Here is a 23,558-nt window from a genome sequence, read left to right as displayed (position 1 = left end):
AAGTTTAGATCTCTGCTGATTTTAACAGGTTTATTAAGATTATTAATAGATGTTATGATTGAGGAAAGATGTGGTGGTCCTAAAGTTACTTGTGGTTTGACACCATGTGTGGTGGTGTTTGCTAAGTTCACAGTGGTTGATTGTTATTACAAGGCAAGCTGAATTTTTATAAAGAAACCATCTGACCAGTTGGTGCACCCTGACGCTCGTTGCATCAAGACGAGTAAAGCTACTGCTGCAGTAAAGACAGATAATATGTTTCAGTACAGACGGACTTATGGTGACTCATAAATATTAATAGTTTTTCACATGTAGTCAAAAAGATTCTGTGAGTTTAATTGTGATTTTATGGAACAGGCAAACACAAAGTGGTTTGGTAGGTGGAAGATAATAAAATAAAAATTCAAATAAAAATATAAAATCGTTTTATGCATTGGTGTTCAACTATTTAACTGTCACTTTAATCACAGTCCAGCAGGTCAAAAGGGAAAATCGTTGGTGACCAATACTTCAGAGGACTGTGAAGAATACTTGACAGATTAAAAGTATTCTTTTAATCTAAGAAGATTACTTTTAATCTTGACAGATTAAAAGTATTCTGACTGAATGACTCATTCACTCTTCTTTAAGACTGAATGATGGTCTTAAAGAAGAGTGAGGAATGTCTTTTGAAATCTGGATAATGCAATCAGCTGCAATATAGATCTCCCTCCTCAGATTGGCTGAAACCCGTGATACAATGCAACAGGATTACACACTCACATGTCTGCTTTGATCAATGTCAAAAACTGACCTTTTTTGTCCTCTGCAAATGATTTGTAGAGGCGACTTTAATATAATTTATGCTTTGCACACAGTGATCCATTATTTACCACAGACTTCTTAAACTGCAGAGCAAAGGAATACAATCGAGCTCTCCACCACCACTGACATGTAAAATAACACTGACCCCCTGAGAAGTTGCTATTGGTGACGGTGGTTTGCGGCATCATGTGAATCGAGGAATCTGTTTATGTAATGGAAATGTAAAGGAGCTTTCAACAAGAGCCTGGAGTGGGGTCTGCAGCGGGGCGTTTCATCCATCATGCACAGCACAGTCCAGACTGATTACACAGGTGCTGCGTGATTGATGCATTCAGCAAGCCGTTTGCCTTTCCTCCGGCTCCTTATCTCTCTAGAGAGCCGTTGACTGTGCTGTACCTTTAGAGAAACGTTTGTTTTCAACAAAAAAAAAAATCAATGCCTTTGTTGTCCAGCATCTGAGTGCAAGCCATGTAGCCGGTCCTGTGGGAATCCCAGTACACAGCTCAGCGTCCAGGCACCCAGTGGGAAAGGATCTTCCTCCTCACTACCACCGGCCTCCATCACAGAGGATGTATTCGGGGACAACACCAGTGATGATCAGGTAAAGAGTCTCTAATCTCGAAGTTTCTCTGGCTCATACAAGTTTTCTAAGTTCCAGAAACTGAAGTGGTGATCTGCTAACTTTGCAAACTTGTGCTTGCTGCATTTTGCTCAGTGTCCTGTTCACAAAGCAGATGCCACTAATGACATACTGGTGCAAGCATGTGCTTTGAGTGCAGGAGGGATGAGCAGTTTGCCTTCATGCTGGATGGCAGCTATGTTTCATATGCTCTCTGGATATGACTCAATGCGGCAGACACCAAAACAACAGCATGGCATCCTTAAAAGAGCTCGATATCACAATCAGAATCACTTTATTGCTATTTCCAGTACACAAATTCACAGGCTATGTAATTGAGTTGATAAAAAGCAAAATAAATAATATCTCTGTATCAGACGGCAAAATGAATGAGCTTTAATCAGGGAAAAGGTTCATAGCAACTCTACAGTGGCAACCTAGATGTAGGAATCATTAGTTTATCATTTTTTCTTCTTTATAAAAAATGTGAGGAATAAAGCTGGTATAAAAAAAAACATCTATAAGTAGTCCTATTTAAAGTTTTCAAAAGGCTCAGTAATGCTGTGGAAGGTGACTTCCTTACCAAAATTGAGCTTTTTTTTGCTCTCTACATAGAAAAAGTAATGATTAACGTCACCCTGAACACACCGTCCACACAGTGAAACATTGCATTCATTTGTTCTCCTCTTTCACATTGTTTTGTCTCCTTCCTCTCTTTGCGATCGTCCAGGATGCATCCTCGGTGGTCAGTGACTACGACTGTCCCTGTGTGGACGCGGGCAGCAGCCTAGAGGACCTGCAGGGTCTCAGTTCCTCCCTCAGGGACTCGGAGTACTTCAAAGACCTGCAGGGAGAGTCGCCGGCCTCACAGGCTGCGGGGTCAAAAGACACCTCTGCACTCCCAGAGAGCAACGCACGGCAAACCGATAACTTACAGGAGCCTGTAAACACAAACAGTCAGACCAAAAACCAACCCACAGCTCTGACCACAGACTTCCTACAGGTCAATGCAACATCATTTCCTTCCTTTGAGCAATTTGCAGATGAACCTCCCTCTGACTCTGCTGCCCAGCTCAGCCCAAAGACGCTGCCAGGTTGTGTCGCCGACGTCGATGACTTCACTGCCTCTACGTTCAGCCTGAACTGGACAGTTAATCTAAATGGACTGCTGAAATCCTTGGAAACAGTGAAAGCGGTTGATGAACTGGACGACGTAAAGCACCAGGGCAAAATGGAGCTAGATGGAGAGCCAGACATGGACAGCTTTCCGATTTTGGTCAGATCCATGTCAACGTCTCGGAGGCACAGCTGGGGGGTTCCTCTGTCGCCCCTCAACTCTGGCAGGAGGTAAGACGAGCAATAGGTGGTAGAAAAAGTTCACCTTAATAAGTCATTGCAAACTAATCCGTGATCCGAGTATGAATTGAACTCAGATGTGAGCATTAATTCTACATGGGGATTTCTCTGACAGTTTAGGCCAGAGATCAGCAAACTTTAAAACCCACAGAACTATTTTCACTCTCATGTCTGTGTATTATTTATCCAGCACTGCAAAAGCTACAAATGGACGGATGATTAACTTCAGAAATACTGACTGTAAAAATGTGCTTAAATGGTAAAAACTATTTTATTTATGTTATTGGCTGTGAGGGGAAAACAAATAATGAATTTGCGTCATCCTGTTGTGAAAACTGTGTAGAAACGGTTTAAAAATAGAAATATTGAGCAATACTGCAGAAGGAACTATTTGTAATCGCTGTTGGTTTACCAGCCACTGCTGACGTCCTAAAGAGCCACATGCAGGCCTCCGTTTTAGTCCATGGCAGCATTTTTTTATGGCGTCATTTCAGGAAAAGTGAAATAGTATATTTTATTTAAAAATATGCAGAGAGCCTCATTAAAATTTCTAACCGCTCTATTTGACATTTTGTGTTTGCTTCGCTGTGCTCTCAGACTGAGTCTGGACACCGCAGCCATAGACAGCGATGAAGATGGAGATGATGATGACGAGCAACAGAGCAGTCTTTTCCAGTCCTCCCAGCAGCAGTCTGACAGCTTCTCAGCAGGAGCCGGAGATGAGCCAGATGGTTTCAGTTTGAGGGTAAACAGCCACTCTGCTACCAACCAAAAGACTTTTATTAACACTTCTCAGGCCTCTTCGTGACAGTGTCGAGTGAGAATTTCAGTAAAATGTCCACATCCTAAAGGATCACTACAAATTGCTTGATTCACTTCAAGTTTAGCCTCTTTCATGTTTTAGACATGAGTTTTAGTAACATTCCAGTTTCACCTACAGACTTTTAAAATAGCATCATCCCATCATTTGCCGTTGCAGCAGCTTCAAATCTTCATGGGAGGGTTTACACGAGGTTTAGGAACGTGTTACTTTTGCGAGGTCAGACACGGATGTTGGGCGAGAAGGCCTGGCTTGCAGTCTCTGTTACACAGGTGGAGGGAAGGGCGCTGTGCAGAACTGTGATGCAGCTGCTAGACACTGAATCTGCCGACACACCAGCTGAGTTTCTAATAATCATAAAATTGCACAAACTGAAATTACAAAAATAAGTTTGCTTAATCTAGACACATGTCTCGATAAAAAGTTTTTGTGCTATGATAAGGTGGTTTTTCAACCGTATCGAAATACTTTTATGTCTTTTTCCATCACATGATGTAAAAACACATCATATTATCAACAACCGGATGTTACTACTGGCAAAAAGGACGAAGAAGGTGACAGGAAGAAGAAGGACGATGACGGTTCGCTTTTATTTTTTTCGGACAATGTGCAGCTGGCTCCACCAGAGCTCTCACAAGATTGAACAGTTCATAGCAAGTTGTCTGTCTGTTATTCAAACATGTTGAATTCATAGTTCCTCGATAAAATCACCAACTACAGTTTTCCCAAAACACAGCGCATGTAGCCGCTTCCCACTCCAATGCCTGACACCAACATCTACTTTGATGGCTGATCGATGATGAGTGCTGGTGCTAATTATGACTATATTATATAACTGTTTACATCCGTTATTGCCATAATTTCTAATGATTTATTACGTGAAAAAACTAATTCCTGTCTGATTTTAATTTAATTTCCTATTTAATGGAAACACCGCAAGTGTGAAATTGTGTTGTTTTTTTTCCACATTAGCAGAATATAGACAAAGATTTGCGCACATTTGTAATTGCAACACGTCTAGTGTCGATATAGGCACCAAAATTGACCCAAAATGGACTGATGGTCTGTTTTGTATGGCGCAATGTAGTGATTTGATGGAAATGTCATGAGTGAGACATGAGATGAGTCACAGTAGCAAAGTAAAACACATCCACTTTCGGGAATATACAAAACAAAATCTTTCACTCGCAAAAAAACAACAACATTCTTGGTAGGATCTAAGAAGTACATAAACAAATGAAAAGAATGAAAAAACAATCTGGTTCGAGCAGCTTTCTGTTTACTGTCGGTTTGTCTCGCGTTTACATTGGCGGATCATGTTGGATCCTGTGTGTCCTGTAAAAATCTGGTTGGAGTGTGAAAAGTTGGATGTGTTTTGGGTTTTAATTGAGTCTAATGCCCACAGTGGAGGTCTGCTGCTATTGACTCTCCAAACTTTTGGATGGTCTGGAAGACAGAAACAGATGAGTGACATGATTGGATGGGAACCAGGAAGTAAACAGAAATGATGGAGTTTACCAGGAGTGTGGGAGACACAGAGTCTCAGAATCCAGTTCAGACAGGAGATCCAGATTATGAAAAGATTGGCCTTGAGAGACAGAGATGTTTGCAGAGAGCTGAGAGATTATATATAACATGCACAATCCAATAACCCATCATCTGCAGGTCATGGCAGAAAGTTAAGAAATTGTGACAGAAGTACTCAAAAGCAGTGGTGCCAAGCATGTGAGAGAGAAGAGGCTGTGAATATTGTCAAAGGCGTTTCAGCAATTTTACAATGACTGAAACAAAATTAAGTATTTTTCTAAACAAGCTGCTGTTTCCTAATTACAAAATATGACCATCTGTTTTAGAGAAATCTATAAAATGACAGAATGTGGAAAAAGAAACAGAGTGTGAATACTTTGTGATGGCACTGTAACGGCACTTTGAGAAATACAATCTTCAAATTTCTTTTAGTTTGAAAAATAATGATTAGATGATTAGATTTTTATTTCAAAATAAAATCTCAGCACTTCTTTACGATATAAAGAAACAAAACTGAAACTACTATCATCATCATCTCTGAAAATAGTTTTTTTTTGTTCATTTTTATGTCTGGAAAAGTCTCCTGGGCGGCTTAAATGCAGAGTGGAGCGCTTTTCCTTATGTGATCATTTGTAGAGTAGTACGACTGAAAGAGACACATTACTTTGCAAAAATAAATAAAAGCATGGACTTTATGCTCTTTATGGTGTTTTTTGTGAGTTTTTGGGTATTTTTTAATATATTTTATCAGTTTCATTAAATCTTAAAGGGTCAATCATTCAAAGATCCATGTGCCATTACAGGATTTTATTCAGCAGTTCACTGAAAGAGATCATCTAGCATCTTGCACATCTTACACATTGCAATTGCAACTTAATAAAAGGTAATAGACCCTGTGCTTTCGGAGCCTCCAGCTTTCTGGCTCGTAATCTGGCATCCTGTCTTAAATTACCTTTCAAAGCTCACTTGGCCTTTGTTAATTGCCAGGCATTGTTATAAATGAATTCTTGTTTTAGTGGCTTGTTCCTCAATTTAAAGCTTTTCCATAAAACCCTTCCTTGTGATAAAACGTATTATATGCACTTTTTAAGAGAAAAGAGGAAAAAGGGATGAATGGAACACTGGATTTAATACCAAATAAGTCCACAGTTAGAGGGAAATGATTCATTTGGAGCATTGTGCCAAACTACAGAGAGCTTCCTCACTACAGAGCCCAAAAACGACTAAATACTCTGCAGATCAGCAGCTAATAAAGGCCACTGTAAGCACAATTAATCTCAATACAGTACCTGCTGTAAACTGGGAAGTGGATGTAAAACAGATCAGATGTGCATTCAACGCCCATGCCCACTTATTCCTCTTTCAGGTCACCGGTGGACCAGGCAGGCAGCTGTACTCTCGATCGGACATCCTTGCCACCGATGAATATTCCCGAGCGGCGCACATTTCCCGCGTCGTGCAGACCTCCAAACAGGCCGCCAGGGCAGCAGGAGGTGGGGGGCAAAAACACATGCTTTCTTCATGTGTAGTTGATCCATGCTTCACCTCTTTTCACGGTAGATGTATTTGACCTTTTCTCTGCAGTGGCAGAGGAGTTTGACCCAGAAGAAAACCTGCACTCATCAGAGGGACAAAGCCATATGTAAGTGCAACAACGCAACTGAATACCTTTCCAAGAATATAATTCTGTCGAAGTGCTGTAACAGTATGAGTTTAATGAAGCTTGAAGGAGTGGAAGACGCTGCAACTCTTGAGCGGTTCATGCAGATTCTGCTCTGTAGTTGTAAATAGCCTGTTACGGTTACCTAACTCCCACATAACAAAGGGGCTTTCCCCATTCTCCCCTGACATTTCTGCTCCATATCAAACGTCTGCAGTTTCCCCCTCCCACAGCTCGCTTTCCTTCAGCTGCCAAGATGGCCCCTTTGCTGACTGACTGTGTCTGTATGTAATAAATGGTTGTACTCCAGTGATTTTATGGATGCGGCAGATGAAGGAGGATTGTCCTTCACTTTACGGTTTCACAGTCAGTTCCCAGCAGACTGGTTCTTCCCTCTCCCCCCTCCACTCAGTGTCAGTGTTTTATTTGTCTTAGGCTGATGGTACAGAAAGTTCTGCAGGAGCTAAAGCTGTACTATGGGTAAGTAAACAGGAGAGGGAGGCCTGCACGCTTTAGCTGCTGTTCTAATGAAGACTGTGGCAGCAGAGTTTGGGTCTTCACCAGGGAGTGTTTACAAATTACACTATTTGTGTATGCATGATTTTTGCACATGGGGTTGCATGTGTCTGTCCTGGTCACTGTCACAAACGGTACGTCACCGTGGCTGGGAAGGATCTGCAGAGCACAGAAAGTGAGATGATTGGCTCCTAAAAGTTCACGGCAATATAAATCAAGCTCGTGCTGTCGGTCTGTGCTTGTTTTTCTTGTTCTTATAAACTCTGGCTTTGACATGCTCATCCTTTACGGTCATTTGAGGTTTATATTTGGACCTGCGTTCTGCTTAAATGGATTCTCTCGCTGCATGAAGTTTTCTAACTGTCCTTCACAGAGCGAAGCACAGAAACAACAGCAGTCCAGACACCAAGGATTCAGGAAGTGTCACTTGGTACGAGTTCCTCTCCAATGCGTAAGTGCAACAGTTTACCATTGCACATTCAGCAATGACAGTGTATCTTTCTTTCCAAGCGATGCCTGTTACTGAATATATTTTCAAATATCGCATGTTGCAAATTTCGTGGATGCAAAGTTTGTAATAAATAGATACTTAAAACTTTTTGTCCAACATTATATTGATCATTTAAACTTCTCCCCTTTTTTGAACACTTTCAAGCAAACAGATAGAAATACATTAAAAAATGCAACATATAATTAAGGCCCAAATTATTCTCACCCATGGCAGATTTAGGTTTGAAATTATTTTCATTGAACTAAGAAATTTGTTCTATCTTTATTGGCTGGGCCACTCCATTTATAATTTTTGTTTCGTTTTGTTTGCCGTTGTTGTCATTTCCCTAGTTACACCACTTCCTGTCTTCTTGTTTTCTCTGTCCTTGACATATTAGTCTTTTTTTATAATTGTTGTAAACGTTCAAATTTTCTGCCTGAGCCAGATATGGCCTGCTGCAACATTAATTTAAGAAAGTAAACTGTGCAACTCTTTGAACACCCTACATCAGGGGTGTCCAAAGTGGGTCCTCGAGGACCGGCAACCTGCATGTTTTAGTTCTCTCCTTGGTTTAACGTACCTGGATCAAATAATGGCTCGTTATTTGAAGGCCTAAGGAGAACATTGACATGCTGAAAAGGTTGTTACTACCACCAGGGAGAGAACTAAAACATGCAGGATGCCGGCTCTCGAGGACCGACTTTGGGCACCCCTGCCCTACATGGTCTAGTAGGGCAATTCTGCCACTGACATAGCAAGGCAACCAGTCCCATCATACTTCTTATCTAGATTATGAGAACAGAATATGCACAGAAAAATGTAATATAAATAATCAACAGCAATTTTAACTTTAGCTTGCAAGAACTCTTAAAATGAAAAACAGGGTCAGTAAGACTGACAAAAAGCCACAAAAGTTCGATCGAAACCAAGACAAATTTTCAAAAGCACAACGAAGTACTTTTGTTGTGAAGCACTTTGGTCAGCTGGGGTTGTTCTAAATGTGCTACGTAAATAAACTTTGACTTGACTTCACTTGCGTGCCAAAGGCATTTTGCAGAAAGCACAGAAAAAAATAATCTACAGCATGTGAATTCAGTTAACCACAAAAGGTTTCAGCCATTACTGTATAATATGCCAAAAGCCTGCGGTTTTAATTATTTTGCGATCTGTAACAATAAAAGATGGAAAACATTTGAGATTTGTCTCAGAATAATTACAACTCTCTGCAGCATGTGAATTCAGATTAATTCAGATGATCTTAGGAAAAGGGTATTTATAAATTCCACCCTCATAAATAATTTACGTAGAAAAAATAGACTTAAAGGTATGAAACATATTAATTTAATGTTTAGTTAATCAAATGAAACACCTTGAAAACAAAAATCTCATGCAGGTTAAGAGATTTTTGGCTTATTTTGATTTGTACACGGGATGCTTTCTTCTTTCTCCAGGAACGAGGGAGAGGAAGACAGAGCAGAGAAGGTTGAGAAAGGAACAAAGGTGAAAAGGACCCTCAGCTCCCTGAGGAGCAGGGTGACGGGCTCCTTCAATAAAGATAAGGTAAACAACGCCACAGATGAGTGGTGCATGACCTGCATTGGTCTTAATGCATCAACATATTCCAGAAAGTCAGTTTTATTTGTTGTCCAGCAGCTCAGTTTATGAAACCAAATCCTGACATGTAAACACTTTACTTGTATGCATGTGGCACTCACAATACTTTAATCTTCTTACACAAACCCTATTATATATCCTGACACGCGGCCGCGCAAAACGCGCAGCGATGAAGGAGAACACAGCATTTGCATTTAAAAACCCGCCCTGTGTGTTTGCTTCTCTTTTTTTTCTTTTTTTTTTCTCTCCAGGGTAAGAACCGAGAAAAAGAGCTGCAGAGGGAGAGGGCGAAGGAGAGAGACAAAGAGAAAGAGAAAGTGTGCAGGACCCGCAGCAGCAGCAACGGGCATCATTTAGTGCCAGGCTCCTTCTCCAGCTCCGCCACCTGCTCGCTGTGCAGCAAGAGTCTGCTGAAAAAGCATGGAATGCAGTGCATGAGTGAGTAACACCGCAGTCACAGATGTACATGCGCCCACGCTTGCTCACCGCCTCACACAAGTGCGCAGGTGCTACGCTCACACACAACCTCGCATCCAATTATAGCTCTGCTGCATGCATGCTCATTTACCTATGTAGTGGTGTGTTGGGGGCACACGGAAAAAAAACTGCCGAGCACGTGGGCACACCCACCACAAACTGCCTGAAATGTTTTACACTAAACCACTCAGCCATAACTTAATGAGCAATGGGTGTTAAAGTGCTCAGCCTGGTGTTTTTTTATTTTTTTATTAAAGAAATGCACACATGCAGATGTCATTATGACATTTGCACCCTAAAACCCTTTTGAGACTGTAGAGTCACTCTCTTCAGCTGGACCGCAGAGGGGCTGACTGCAAACAATCAGCCTAAAACTGAAGAGATAGTATATGAGGGCTTCACCTAAACTACACCCTTTTCATAGTTAAATATTGGTATTTTATCTTTTTTATAATAGGTAAATCTCAAATCTAACAGCCCGTTGAGTGGTTAATATGACTCAAATGGGGGTAAATAAAAGTTATTTCAGTTCATTTACTACTTGCATACAATATTAATTATCTAAAAAAATAAGAAATGAAAGTATAATAGCCCGGGATAAAACAACTGAAAACGAAAACTAACATTCAGTCATATTTTCTGTGGTTCTTTAAAATATTTTTAACATTCAGGCAACCAGGACTGCATGAGAAACATTTACATCATCAACATAGAGGTGAAGAAATATGTTCACAATATTCTGACCCAAATTATTAATGTAAAGTGCAAAAAGTACTGGGCCTAATACAGTCCTGAGAGACACCATTTGGGACATAATGAATTCTATGGAAATAAACCCAGTACTACCCAGTCCATATCCCACAGAACCAGGAAGGTACATTAATGGCATGCTAAATTGGTTAATCAATTTAGATAAAACCAGATAAATTGGTTTTTGTCCTGAGTGGGCAAAGTTAAATTAGTGGCAAATTGGTGACCTGCTCATAGTAATGCCTTTTAATTTTGCGTTATGGTGGAGTGGATGCGTAATTTATCACACTAACCCTTTCTTCTAACTTTCTGCTAAACAAATCTCTTGAGTACAATCTTTTCTTTTTTAACTTGTAAATTATTTCTTACCTAAAGTTTCTGAGCGTTGCTCACCCTTTTTTCCTGGCTTTTAGACTTCACAGGTGATTTCTGGGTTCGGTCTGTCTCACCTTTAGACGTTGGAACATATAATAACAGCTTCAAGGCAGTGTCGCAAAGATGTACCACATTTCAATCAACAGAGTCCTGCTTCTTAAAGAAGAAATTTATACTACAGGGAAACAGAAAGCCCTAGATTATTACTTAAAAATCATTGGAAATTTAAGATAAACTTAAAAAGTAGATTTAAAAAAAAAATACTTGAGTTGCTGTTATTTTCATATAAGATTTATGAGATATTTACAAATCTGTGACTTGAAATAATAGTTCCTTAATGATCAAAGACTACATGTTAAAGGTTTTTCAAATTTTTTTTATTTTTCTTTTTAAGTTTAACATGATAATACTCCACTGTTATTATTTTAAGATTTTTCACACAACTTTAAAAAGGATGCCAATAAACAATTATCTGAATCTAAATATTTTATATATTCTCTTAAAAAGTAATATTTCTTAAATCCCAAAAGACACTGTGATCACTTCTGCCTCTTGTCTAAAGAATTTACTGGAAGTGCAACTGGCTTCTCATAAAACACGAGGTTTACTGGCTTAATTTCACATCACTTAATATGAACCGAGAAACTGGATTTTTTCCCCTTAACTTTATTAAGCAGGTGCTTGTGGAGAGGTAGCTGTTCTGCACTCTTGTTTCTGTTATGCCTGGAATTAAATGTTTACCTTGTAACTTCTGCTGGTTGCAATATTTCCAAGATATGCATAAGTCCCACAGCGTGGTGTAATGAATTATTGTTTTCAGCCGAGTGTTTATTAAACAAATGTGTTCTGGCATATTTCACAAGGCGCAGGAAAATCACACAGGCGATGGAAGCTATTAGTTATTTTGGCATTAAAAAAGAAAGCATATCCCGTTGATGCATTTGTCCATTAATCAGACATTACTGCTGAGTGTGATGGTGTTAAAAAATTAATGCTGGAACACACACGCAGGCGTGAGAAAACAAGTGAGTGTCCCTTTAATTTGAAGCGAGCCCTGTGGGGATTCAGCCTGTGGAATGTGTGGTTTGTGTGCCAGAGATTGTTCCCAGTGGATGCACTAAAACTGGACAAAACCAACAATAACTTGGGACACTTGCTGCTGTCGGCTCCGTTTGGAGGATGTGATTCGCTGAGTTTAAACTTTTTTGTCGGATGCTGCTGATTTGGACCAACGCGAGTGTATCTGGAGCGGAGCAGCTGCCGCAGCGGGATCAGGTGGATGAAGTCCCGTTGTTTCCTCTTAGCGGACCTTCTAACACATCCTACCGCTTTGGTGCTAACAGGCTAACAGCTAATCACAGCCAACTTAACACTATATGTTGCATCTGTTTGTCGCACTGTGTAATGTTTGGGTTGTACAAGTGTCTGGGCAAGAATTGTACATCTTTAATCTTTTTCTGCAACTTGATGTGTGAAGAACGCCACTAAATTAGATCCTTAGTTAAGTCTTTCCTGGTTAGCGATTAGCAAAGTAACGCTAGCGTCTTAGCTGCGCCTTTATTTGAAAAACAAGGTTAGTTGGGTGATTTGTTGGTTTTAATTGGCTTATGCTGAACAAATAACGCTGGGAAAACCTTGCGTATGAAAGCAAGTGTATGTTCCACAACTTCTTTATAACTTTGAGTTATAAAAACCGTCTCGGGAGACTACAATTGATGCTGCTTATTGACTTTAGGAGAGGCTCAACAGGTGACTGCTAACTTGGCTAATGTTAGCTTTCTGATGACTTCTGTTAATTTTCCAGCAGTCAGCTGGTGAAATGTACAACTAGTTCAGACGGAGACTCTTTTTGGACAGAAAATGTGACTATTATCCATTTTTGAAAAGTATTTTCCTAGTGTACGTGTGAGGAAAAACATGGAAAACCCTTAAAAACATTTGTTTCCAACTTTAAATCTCCACAATGTTCACTACGAGATGAATCTGTCAGAAATGGATGATACACGGGAGGAATTAGGATATTGTGCTTTCTGGGCTACAGCCTGCTTTCGTGTTGGTAAAGACTTTAATACACTTGAAAAATCATTATGAAAAAATATGATTACGTGTGTAGACTATAAATTAGGAAAGTTGTGGTTTCTTAATAAGATTCTGATAACTTTGTGACCTTATTTAGATTTAAACGTGATTTATATTTACCCAACATTTTTAAAGATATTGGTTGACATATTTCAATATTTGTTCTTTTGAAAGATGTTATTTGTTTCTTTAGTAAATGTAAAAAATGCTATTCACTTTGCCTTTCTAATAGGCCTTCATAGAGCCACAACATTAAGCTTCTTACTGTAAAAATTAGTGTATATATCTTTGTATTTACTGTTTAAAAATTGAAAACGGTGTGGTATAAAACTAAATATTCAGCCTGATTAATTTTTTTAAAAGTAACGCTTATTAATAATTTCTGAAATCAAATTAGGGATGGTTCAGTTTTATCATGCTGTTACTTTTTCAATTTAGATCAATTTGAAAATGTGTATAAGGTTAAAACCTTTTGTGCAACTTTACCTCTTTTTTTTTTTTAAGTGGACAGTTATGTTCTATTGCTCATATGTAAAATAACTTTATTTTTAACATTTAGCTATAAAAAACACTGAGTAACAGGTTACTTAAAAAAGGCGTACTCTTCAGATATGTCAAAATTTTGTCTAACCAAAGATTAGGATTTGCTTTGTGTTTTTAAGTGGCAAAATTTGTAGCAAAATAATAATTGCAATATCTGGGAAGAAAGAAAAAAAAAACGCTCACTAATGGTAACATTTCCAAGAGACTTGGGATGTCATAACAAATTATCTAATTTGAGAGAGCAACAGCATGTTAATTAACATTCTGAGAATCTCCAGCAGATTATTTTCTATTCCTGATAGAATCTAAGCCAATTAAACGTGAACCAACAAAAGTCAACATCAAGACACTAACTTATGCTATTTAGTTGATTGTCAAAGTTTTGTTTGTCACTTGTTACCTGTCATCCACTGCAGTTCATACTGGGAGTTTACAAATTTCCATCTCTTTAAAAGCTTTGGTTGAAAACATCTTTAAGCATTTCATTTGTCTGGCTGTTCAGGGTTGTTAGGTCTACATGAGACTGAATTTAACTTGCAAATAATATTTGCCAGTGATTCTTCTGATTAAAAAGACATGCCGACTGTGACACTTGCACCACAGTTTGAGAACCATTGTGTTTGTTCAAATTAAGGCTTGTCAACAGTTTTGTAACAAACTCTGTCATGATTATGAAATTTCATTTAAATGTATCTTTGCGCGTTTAGGTTTTTGTGATTTCTCCAGACAGGCGATGTCCTCTGAGGCTTAATTAGCCTGAGGCAACAGGAATGTCGCTGGCGGAGGGGAGACTGTTTGGTCTATCCCATTACATCTCAGCCGTTTTGCTCTCTAGCCGTAGACATCGATAGACTTGCCTCTCTCCCTCTCCCTGTTTATGACTGGGTCACATGGTGTTAATTGTGCTTGGCAGGTCTGCCGGGGCCAAACAGCCCAATCCACTGACTCCTAGTCTCACCCACCTCATCCTATTAGCACACGCTTTCTCCGCGTGTTACTTTTTATTAGCTTGCCAAGTTTCCTAGATGTGGAAAGTTTAATATTTTGACTACTACAAGGTTTTTCTCACATCAACTGATTAACTGTTTGGTCTGTATTGAGCTGTTTAATTCTACACTGCTCAAAAAAATAAAGGGAACACTTAAACAACACAAAATAACTCCAAGTAAATCAAACTTCTGTAAAATCAAACTGTCCACTTAGGAAGCAACACTGATTGACAACGGGGACCCTCGTCGGGTCAATCAGTGTTGCTTCCTAAGTGGACAGTTTGATTTCACAGAAGTTTGATTTACTTGCAGTTATATTGTGTTGTTTAAGTGTTCCCTTTATTTTTTTGAGCAGTGTATTAGTTTAGCAAAGCCATTATTTTCAGAGGCGGGAGTAGGTGCTAAATGGGACTTTTTGCTTGGACGTAGGACTGAAACTAATATCTAAGGCAACTTCTTCTTACAGTATGCTCTTCTAAAATGTCTACCGTGTTTTCAGTAAAGTATGCAGTCATATTTTCAACTCCGTCCTTTAGCCAGCCCACGTTTAGCTTGAATGCACCACTTCCCTTTCGGGCTTAGAGGTAACTTGTGGTTAAAGTATGTAGTTCGCAGGTCGGCCAGCCATCTTTATTTAGTGAGATATATTACCACTAGTGAAGTTTAGTTTTGCTCTAATAGTTAATTTATTTTAAGCTGTTCCTGTTTCCCCAGGTTACATCATTGGTTGGCTTTTCAGGAAGGAAAATACCTTCTTTCGCTCTCAAAGGCACACATGCCGAAAATCACAGGCAGCCAGTGGCATCACTTTTTGTTTGGCTACTCTGTTACATTCACATGGTGAATGGATTGTGTTAGAAATATTTGAACCAAACTGAAGCTTGAGTGTGCAGTTGAAGCAATGTCCGTTAGAAAGTACTTGAGCAATAGGTATGGATATACTTTAATAAAATACAAAGAAGAAGACAAGTCAAGTGAGATTTATTGTCATTTCAACRTAGTGCACAGTGGAATGTTTTTTGTAGGATTGTTGGAAGTTTGCCACTTGAATCATACATTGCTGTTGCACACTGCATAGTCTGGTGTACTTGGATTTTTTTCTTGTGATTTTTGAACAAAGTATTTTGAGATGCTTTGGTCACACAGATGGGAGTCAATTTGCAGGTCAAATGCCGATAAATACTGTTTTTTATATCTATTAAATGCATCAAAACTGATCATTTTCAGCCTTTAAATGCCTCATTTAACAACATATATTGATTTGAGTTCATTAGAAAGCAGATAAGTGTAAGAGACATGTTTTGATGAATAAATTAGGAAAGTTTTTCATTAAAACTACTGCCTGTGTCAAAAAAAATTAAGCACATTTTCTTTTAAATGAAATGCTACTGATCTTCAAACAAACAAAACAAAACAAAGACCAAAAACAAAATCAGAACTGGATGAAAATTTGCTGGTTAGACCTTAAAGAAAATAGAAAAATTGGTGTTGGCCTAGTAAAGCCTGATCGGTGCAGATCTAACACAATGCATTTTTAGTGCATTTTAGTGCATCCCAGCTTCACCTCAAAGAAAACCCAGAACAGTAACTTTTCTGTCGTTGATCTGGGCCCCATTTGCACCTCCGGTCCACTGAGTGACTCGCCTAAGTGCTCACCGTCGGCCACAGCTCTACTTCTCGTTTGATTGGGTGTTCATTAGATGTTGAGTGGGGGTGGTTTCGATGGTTGTCATGTGGATCAGCTGCTCACATGAACAAGTGACTGGACCTCATCATGTTGCTCATTAGCAGCACAGCAGCTGGTTGATTGTCACCGACTTTGTCCAGCTGAGGATAAATCATCTGGTCTTCACACCGAGCCAAGATGGCTTCCACGCAGTCTGTGGTGAGGCATTTGTTTGGGTTTTTCCAAACATCATGATGATGGCGACATGTTCTGTGGTTTCACTGGACAGGAAGTACAGTGTTCCTGCTGCTGTTTGCTTTATCATTTTAGCTCCGTCGTAATGCATCTGAACTCAGTTTGAGGAGAACCACCACGGCCTCAACGACGAGAAGTGACGTTTGTTGAAGCAATTCTGTGGCTTTTTGTCCTTCTACCTGCTACACCGTCTTCTCCTTTCATACCATTGCTGCTCAGTAAAATTTTGTTATCTTTAATTTAAGAATAGTTTGGTGTGTCATATGTCATCATGTCTCTTGTCTGATATATTCAGCCTGTTGGAGAGATTATTCTTGATTTTTGTTGCCTTATTTTGTGACTCTTGATGATTTTTTTCTTTTTAAAGTTACAAAATAGTTGCTGTGACAGCTGTGTACATTGGTTTGCTCATTTAGCTGGTCTGTTATGTTTTATTTTTTTTAGCAAGTTGTGATTTAAATAATCATTACTTTGGCTTACAGATGAATTAACACATAGGATCTTTATAACACGTGTATCTTTCTACTGAGTTTAGTTTTTTAGGCAGTCTTTTTGAGTTGTTTTATTCTGCTAATCTCTAAAGCTTTGCGTTTCAGTTTTTGTCTAAAAGTGATGAAGTAAAGTTTAAGTTATTAGTGGCAGGTTCAACTTCACAATGATAATTGAATAGCAAAGGATTTTTGTCAATGGTTGTGAAGTTGATCCATTTATATTGTCATCTGTGATTAATGCTTTGAGAATTTACCTGCATTCCTTAATGAGATGAACTGATGATTAAAGTTCAAGGGTCAGTTTCTGACCTGCCAGTATTGATTTAGGCCACTTCTAATTCCTGAGAGCAGCATTAAAATGCATGTTCTTTCTTGACTTTTGGTCATGATTTATAAATTGTTACGTAGTCTTAGCTGAGGCGACATTACACTGTGTGAGTGAGAAAGCTGTCGCTGTAAAACAGAATTTTACTAATCCAATACAAAGAGTAATGATTAGGCCTGTCGCAATTAATCACTTACTTGCACGATCAATTAAAATGGGCTCCAATTCCCATTTTGATTATTAATACTTTTGTTTAGACACATCATAACCCATTTTATTTATAGTTTCAGTTGTGTATGTGTTTTTTTTAATTTCTGTTTTTATTTCTTGTTTTTTGTATTATCTTTGAATATTTAAAATGTCTTTCAGTGCCAGTGTTAAGATTTCTGAGAGCATAAACTTGCATTGTTATTCAATTATTGATACATTAATTGAAATAGTCTCAAAACAATATTACAGGGACAATTTAATATATTGTCACAGGCCCAGTAAGGATTGCCTACCTATTGGCGTGGGCATGTATCATATCGTTTATCATTTATCATGATCAATTTCTTGTCATGGTACGATTTTGATTTATTGTCACCGTGACAAATTCCAATTAGTGATGTTTAAAAACAACAAAAATGACGAGATTATTATTTTTAGTTTTTTCTCCACTGTTCTATGTATATCAATAAATTTAAGAGTATGATTAAATGCAATTACTGTATACATTTTAGTGACATAAATCACAAATTGTATTTTCACCAAAAGAAAATATGCTTCTTTTTGTGTCCTAAAGAATCATATTACAAGTGGGTGTAGTAAAAAAATAAGTACTTCTTATTGACACTTTTCTCATTATTGCAATAGTACTACAAAATGTTGTGGTAAAACTTTAAGTCCATATCTCCCACCTCCACCGAGTTGAGATTGTAAACTTTTTGAAGCATCCTGCATCGGCAATTGGCGCATTTAAAGTTGATAGCGTCTTATTTTCGGAAAAAAACAAAAGATGCAAAATATCCACAAAAATATTAAAACCAGCAATTATGTAGCACCCTGTTTAAACAAACCAACGTTTAAACACAGTTTCCCTTTAAATAGCTTCCTACAGCTTTTGTGCTTCCTATAATTTCATGTTTACACACTTCATTGACACTTTGAGAAGCTTCTTCCCAAAGTAAGAAGTTCCACATCGAAGAGTCTTGGGATTGCCCCGACTTGCTCCTAGTAGCGTTTAGTTCTGGTCGGTCCACTGACCGTAAAATATGACCACTGTCCAAAATTTCTTTGCCACCGACTCGGACAGAAATGATCGTTGGTCACTTCATATTTCTACTGAAAAGTCTTTATGGTTGTCTTTTTTTTTTTTTTTTGTTCTATCACAGAGACAGGAACCCGGCTGTGGAAACGGTCACAGCTGGTTGTCCTGCAGTTGCTGGTGTAACTTATGCTTCCTTAGTCAGGAAGCTACGATTGAAGCTTTGCCTTGTCTCTATTATGTCGTGTGTGAAGTGGAAAATGTCTGAAGCAGAGTTAAGGACTGATGTAATATAAATACTTTTTCCACCTTTGAACTGTTTTGACTTGGCGTTCTTCTATAATGATTGTAGAAATGGATCACTATTTAATATCATAGCTGTTAATTTGGAAACTGAAAATCATTTTTAAGCCAGTGTCTAAAACATGTTTTAACTTTATTGAGTAATAACAGCAATTTGACCTGTTTTGTTCTCTGATTCAGATCGACTGACAGGCCTTTTATTTTTTAAACTGGTTTCCCAATGGAACAGCTTTGTGTCTGCTTCTGGGACTTGAGTCTTTGGCCGGCATTTGCCAGGTTTTAACTGGTCGGACTGGATCCTCGCTTTGCATGTTGATAGCCTATTTTGTTTGGCAGGCCTCATCCCTCAGCCTGGGCTTGTTTTGTTTACCTCATCTCGCTGGCCTTAAATGTCCAGGCCCCGCCACTGAAAATGTTTTGTTTCCAAGCTGTTTTGTCTCTGATTAGGAAAAAGCAACACACTAACTGTCCTCTGCGTTTGCTCAGCAACATCTCAGACTTGTGTCTCTGCTAATCACATGCAGTCACTTGTTTTGGCTAAACCTGACAGGGCCCGGTTTGCTCTCTCCATACAAGAACAGAAGGTGACGAAAAGAGAAACCTGTTTCCAGGAAAGCGGGGTGTTTCTGATCTGCTTTCTCACATGACACCGATGATGAAGAAGCAAACTGTTGCTTTGTAGCTGCAGAAACCCTCCTCCACTTACTGTAGAAGGATTTATTGATTCTTTTAGCCGCCTCCTGTGTTTTGGAGCATTCATTTTAGGAAAACCTGGCTTATAGTGTCACGTTTTCTGTCTGCATTCATGCTATCACCCTTGACACTTCCCCTTTTTTAGTACTGTATACACGTTGTTCAGCTGTACTGATGAGACACTGACTCCAAGTTCTTGTCCTGTTTTTCAGATTGTGCTGTGAACGTTCACAAGAGCTGCAAGTCTCTTCTGGGCGAGTGCACCAGCAGCAAGAATAAGGTAAACATTACACTTCAGAGCAGATAAGAGCATCAAGGCCAAGGTTTTAGCCACATTAGTATCTTAATATACACATGTGCACTAAACACTTTGGGGTTTTGAAATGTGTAGACGGTTCAAAGATGATAACAAAAGTTTTTTTTTTTGCCATTTTATGTTGATAGAAATGGTATAATTTTTTATTTGTTGTTGCTTAGCTGATATCCTTGATTTGAACCTTAGACTATGCAGGTTATCGCAAACGCATTTGATTGCAGTTGTTGCTGCTTATTGCGGCTCAACCAGTTACTAAGTTTAGACACAGGTTTGGATTTATTCTCTCTTAGCAATAAACATCATTTAAAAACTGAAATTTGTGTTTACTTGTGTTGCCTTTGACTAATATTTAAATTGGTTTGATGTTCTGAAACACTGAAGTGTGACAACCATGCAAAAAAACAAAAACACAAAACAAAAAAAGGAAATCAGGAAGCGGGCAACTCTTATCACACCTCTATAGATTATAAAAACAAACCTTTGAATGGGGCGGGTTCATGCTTACATCTCAATGAAATCCATTGTCCAATTCCAGTGTGCATGCCTCCACAAAAGGATTATTAACACTTATCTACTGTTTACTGTTGAGTATTGAGTGTTTTTCATAGTTTTGGTATCGAGTTTAAAATCTTAATATCATGGTGACCCTAACTCTTTTTTTTAGTTAGAAAGCGTTGCAGAGACACATCTCACCTGTCACCCAGATGATTTTACCGTATTTTTTTAATCTGCAGCAGTAGTACATCTCTGAAACTTTGGATACATTGTTCTGTTTTGCTGTGGTGCCAGTTTATGGAAATGTTACAAATGTGTATTTCGAAGTTTAGCACTCTTAAAGAGGAAATAAAAATCATCTGGTGCAGAGCTGAAAAACTGATTTGAATTTGCAAAAAAACACCCCTCTGATTTCTTTATTTATTGTTTTTGATTTTGAATATTTAAAATGTCTTCCAGTTGCAGTGTTTTGTGTAAAATCAAAGTTTACTAGTCAAACATGCGTTATTATGACATTATCAGTATATTACCGTATTTTCTGCACTATAAGGCGCACCTTCAATGAATAGCCTATCTTAAAACTTTTTTCATATATAAGGCGCACAGAATAGACGCTACAGTTAGGATTGCCACCCGTCCCGTATTGAACCGATACGGGATGCGATTTGTTCCGTACTCTACAAATGTGAATGTATAATAATAAAGAACTGGTCCCCAAGTACTTTATATAGTAAGCTGCCTCAGTCATTATTTCAGTCACAGTGTTGGTGTTGCGATATTGTGCCCAACTGCTTTCTGGGCAACACAGACCAACCGACACGCTGCCGCCGCAGACTCTGTCTTTCTTCCCCCCCCGGCTTTAAATGTATAGGGGCTGGTCCCTTGGTAGCCCTAGTCGAAGCACCCGGATGAATATTTAAAACCACTTTGTTGACATAAAGAATGCCTGATTATCAGATCGGTAGGTAGATAGGTCAGTCAAACTTTATTAACAAACCAGCGTTCTGACAACTATCCCAGCATGCACCCCACGCTTCTTCTTCTACGGGCGAAAATGAAGTCGACGGCTGCTTTCCGTAGTTGCTAGACCTGCTGTGGCTCAATATTGGTCCATATATAAGGCGCACCGGATTATAAGGCGCACTGTTGGCTTTTGAGGAAATTGAAGGTTTTTAGGTGCGCCTTGTAGTGCGGAAAATACGGTACTTAAAAATGTTCTCCAAACATCAATATTATCCTTTATCGCGATAATTTCTGCAACAACTTCATCGTCCAGCAAAAATCTGTTATGATGACAGTGTAGGGAAATGTATATAAAAAATACYGAATATTGATACCAGTCCAAATTTTCATATTGCTGCATCCTTACAAAGATTAGATTCTGGCATCAAATCATGTGACTGTCCTAATTTTCTTCACACAGAGAGATTTCCACTCGAGGGGCAGCGGGTCAGCTTCTCCTAGCCTTGGTAAGCAGAATATTTAATTACTGGTGAGCCGCTCATAATGTCGTGGATCACAGTGTTTCTTTAACTGTGACAGAAGCTTTGATGAATGATGGGAGGGTTAAGTTCTAAGAACGGCCAATTAAGGATCCAGCTTTGTGGTTTGTGTTTCTGCGGACCCACTGAGTGTGGAGTAGGCAGCTCGGTCTCCCACGGCTGGGAGATAAAAGTGATGATTAGCTATTAAAAAGAGTCGTGTGGTGCAGCTGTTTCTCTTTTCATCTTTATTTAGACATATTTAGCCGTAAACACAGAAGAACGCTAATTGGCAATAAAAACTGATGCTTCTGTTTGTAATTTTTAATTTATGATCACCCGTTAATCCATCCTGCACTGCTTGGCAATTAAAAAAAGCAAAACATTAACCATTACATCAGCTCATCTGTTCTCAGAGATCTCAGTCGCTGCTGCTTATTGCACCGTCAGCAGGTGTGAATGCATGTGATTGAACCCGCAGGAGACATGAGGGGCTGCAGCAGCGACAAGCTTTAGTTAATCTCCTGTAGCAGTTGTTATTCCCCTCTGAACAGCTGGAGTCCTGTCAGCCACACCTGATTTCTCCACATGTCCCTCTCGGGCCAATCACTGGCTTGTGCAGGGGGTCGGGAACACGATGGGCAGAGAATTGATGAGAACCGCAGAAACAGAACTTCCTAGAAACATGAAAAGGACGCACATCTTTCCAGAAGTTACTGCAGGAACCGGGACACTGGGGAGTCTGGGCTGGTTTATATAAGACCGGCTTTTTGATCCAAACTCCTGATTGTCTTTGTTTATGTCCCTTACTAAGACGTCAACCTGGAACTGAAATTTAAGAGACGTTTGTAATGGATCTAACGGTTGCCAAAGAAGCAGGAAAAACAGTGAGGGCCTCCAGAGGTGCCTCCAAAACCACCAGGGCATCTTCCCCGTCTTTCTCCGCCTCGTCGTGGGGTCTTTCTGGACGTGTAGGCGTGCGGGTTTTGATGCACCGCGACATGATCACCTGCCGGTTCTACCGATCCCTGCCTCGATCTTGGCTGAAAAAATACTGGGGCCAACTTGGGAAGGATTCGAACAAGTCGCCGTCTTTGCCACTTCGCTGGTCATCTTCTCCTTTCTCACTGTCGTCTCCTCGTTTGTCCCCATGTCCCTCCTCCACCCAGTCTCACTTTCTCCGATCACCTGTGTCTCGTCTCTCTTTCCCAGCGCTGAAAGACCGGGACAGGGAGAAAGATCAGGCAGGCAGAGATTCGGCTCAGGCCGCGGATGGCCACCGAGGGTTTCCCGGCGTCCCAGGCATGACCGTTGGCTCGTTTTTAGCCAGCACTCAGCCTTCAGCCAGCCTCAGCAGCAGCTTCGCCGCAGCCCACGCCTGCAGCGTCGGCCCCAGCCTCCGTCACCACAGCAGCTCCGGGTGGGTACCACGGCAACAATGGTTTCTCTAGGTGCTATAAAGATTTTTTCGTGAAATGAAAAGTTTGTGTGTGAAAGATTATTCTTTCAGTAGAGATGCAGAAATTGCCAACTAAATTTTCTGTAAAATTGTTGCAATTTTAAGTGTTTTGAAGATCTGCTTCATGTACAGTAAATGGAGAAGATTTTAAAATTCTTGTGATTTCAGTGTCCTTCATGAGATTTAGATGCAAGCTACTTTCTAAAAAA

The 23,558-nt window shown here is 39.4% G+C and overlaps 1 protein-coding gene across 3 annotated transcripts in view; it reads left to right on the top strand.

The window, feature by feature from the left end:
* Positions 1-23,558, top strand: part of arhgef18b (rho/rac guanine nucleotide exchange factor (GEF) 18b) — a 48,789-nt gene that overhangs the window by 5,342 nt on the left and 19,889 nt on the right. For 2 of the 3 annotated variants that reach the window (XM_008407956.2, XM_008407954.2), the window contains exons 2-13: positions 1,257-1,405; positions 2,154-2,770; positions 3,377-3,524; positions 6,493-6,619; positions 6,711-6,768; positions 7,222-7,266; positions 7,676-7,753; positions 9,244-9,352; positions 9,658-9,844; positions 19,811-19,878; positions 21,833-21,878; positions 23,103-23,310. In XM_008407956.2, coding sequence (XP_008406178.1) covers positions 2,655-2,770; positions 3,377-3,524; positions 6,493-6,619; positions 6,711-6,768; positions 7,222-7,266; positions 7,676-7,753; positions 9,244-9,352; positions 9,658-9,844; positions 19,811-19,878; positions 21,833-21,878; positions 23,103-23,310 — 1,190 coding nt within the window. In that variant the 5' untranslated portion in view covers positions 1,257-1,405; positions 2,154-2,654. The remainder of the gene's footprint in view (positions 1-1,256; positions 1,406-2,153; positions 2,771-3,376; positions 3,525-6,492; positions 6,620-6,710; positions 6,769-7,221; positions 7,267-7,675; positions 7,754-9,243; positions 9,353-9,657; positions 9,845-19,810; positions 19,879-21,832; positions 21,879-23,102; positions 23,311-23,558) is intronic. The other variant, XM_008407955.2, reaches the window with a different exon arrangement.

The sequence above is a fragment of the Poecilia reticulata genome, linkage group LG4 (assembly GCF_000633615.1).
Source record: "Poecilia reticulata strain Guanapo linkage group LG4, Guppy_female_1.0+MT, whole genome shotgun sequence".
Lineage (NCBI taxonomy): Eukaryota > Metazoa > Chordata > Actinopteri > Cyprinodontiformes > Poeciliidae > Poecilia > Poecilia reticulata.
Note: the sequence above shows the minus strand (reverse complement) of the source record. Positions and strands in the feature narration are given on the sequence as shown.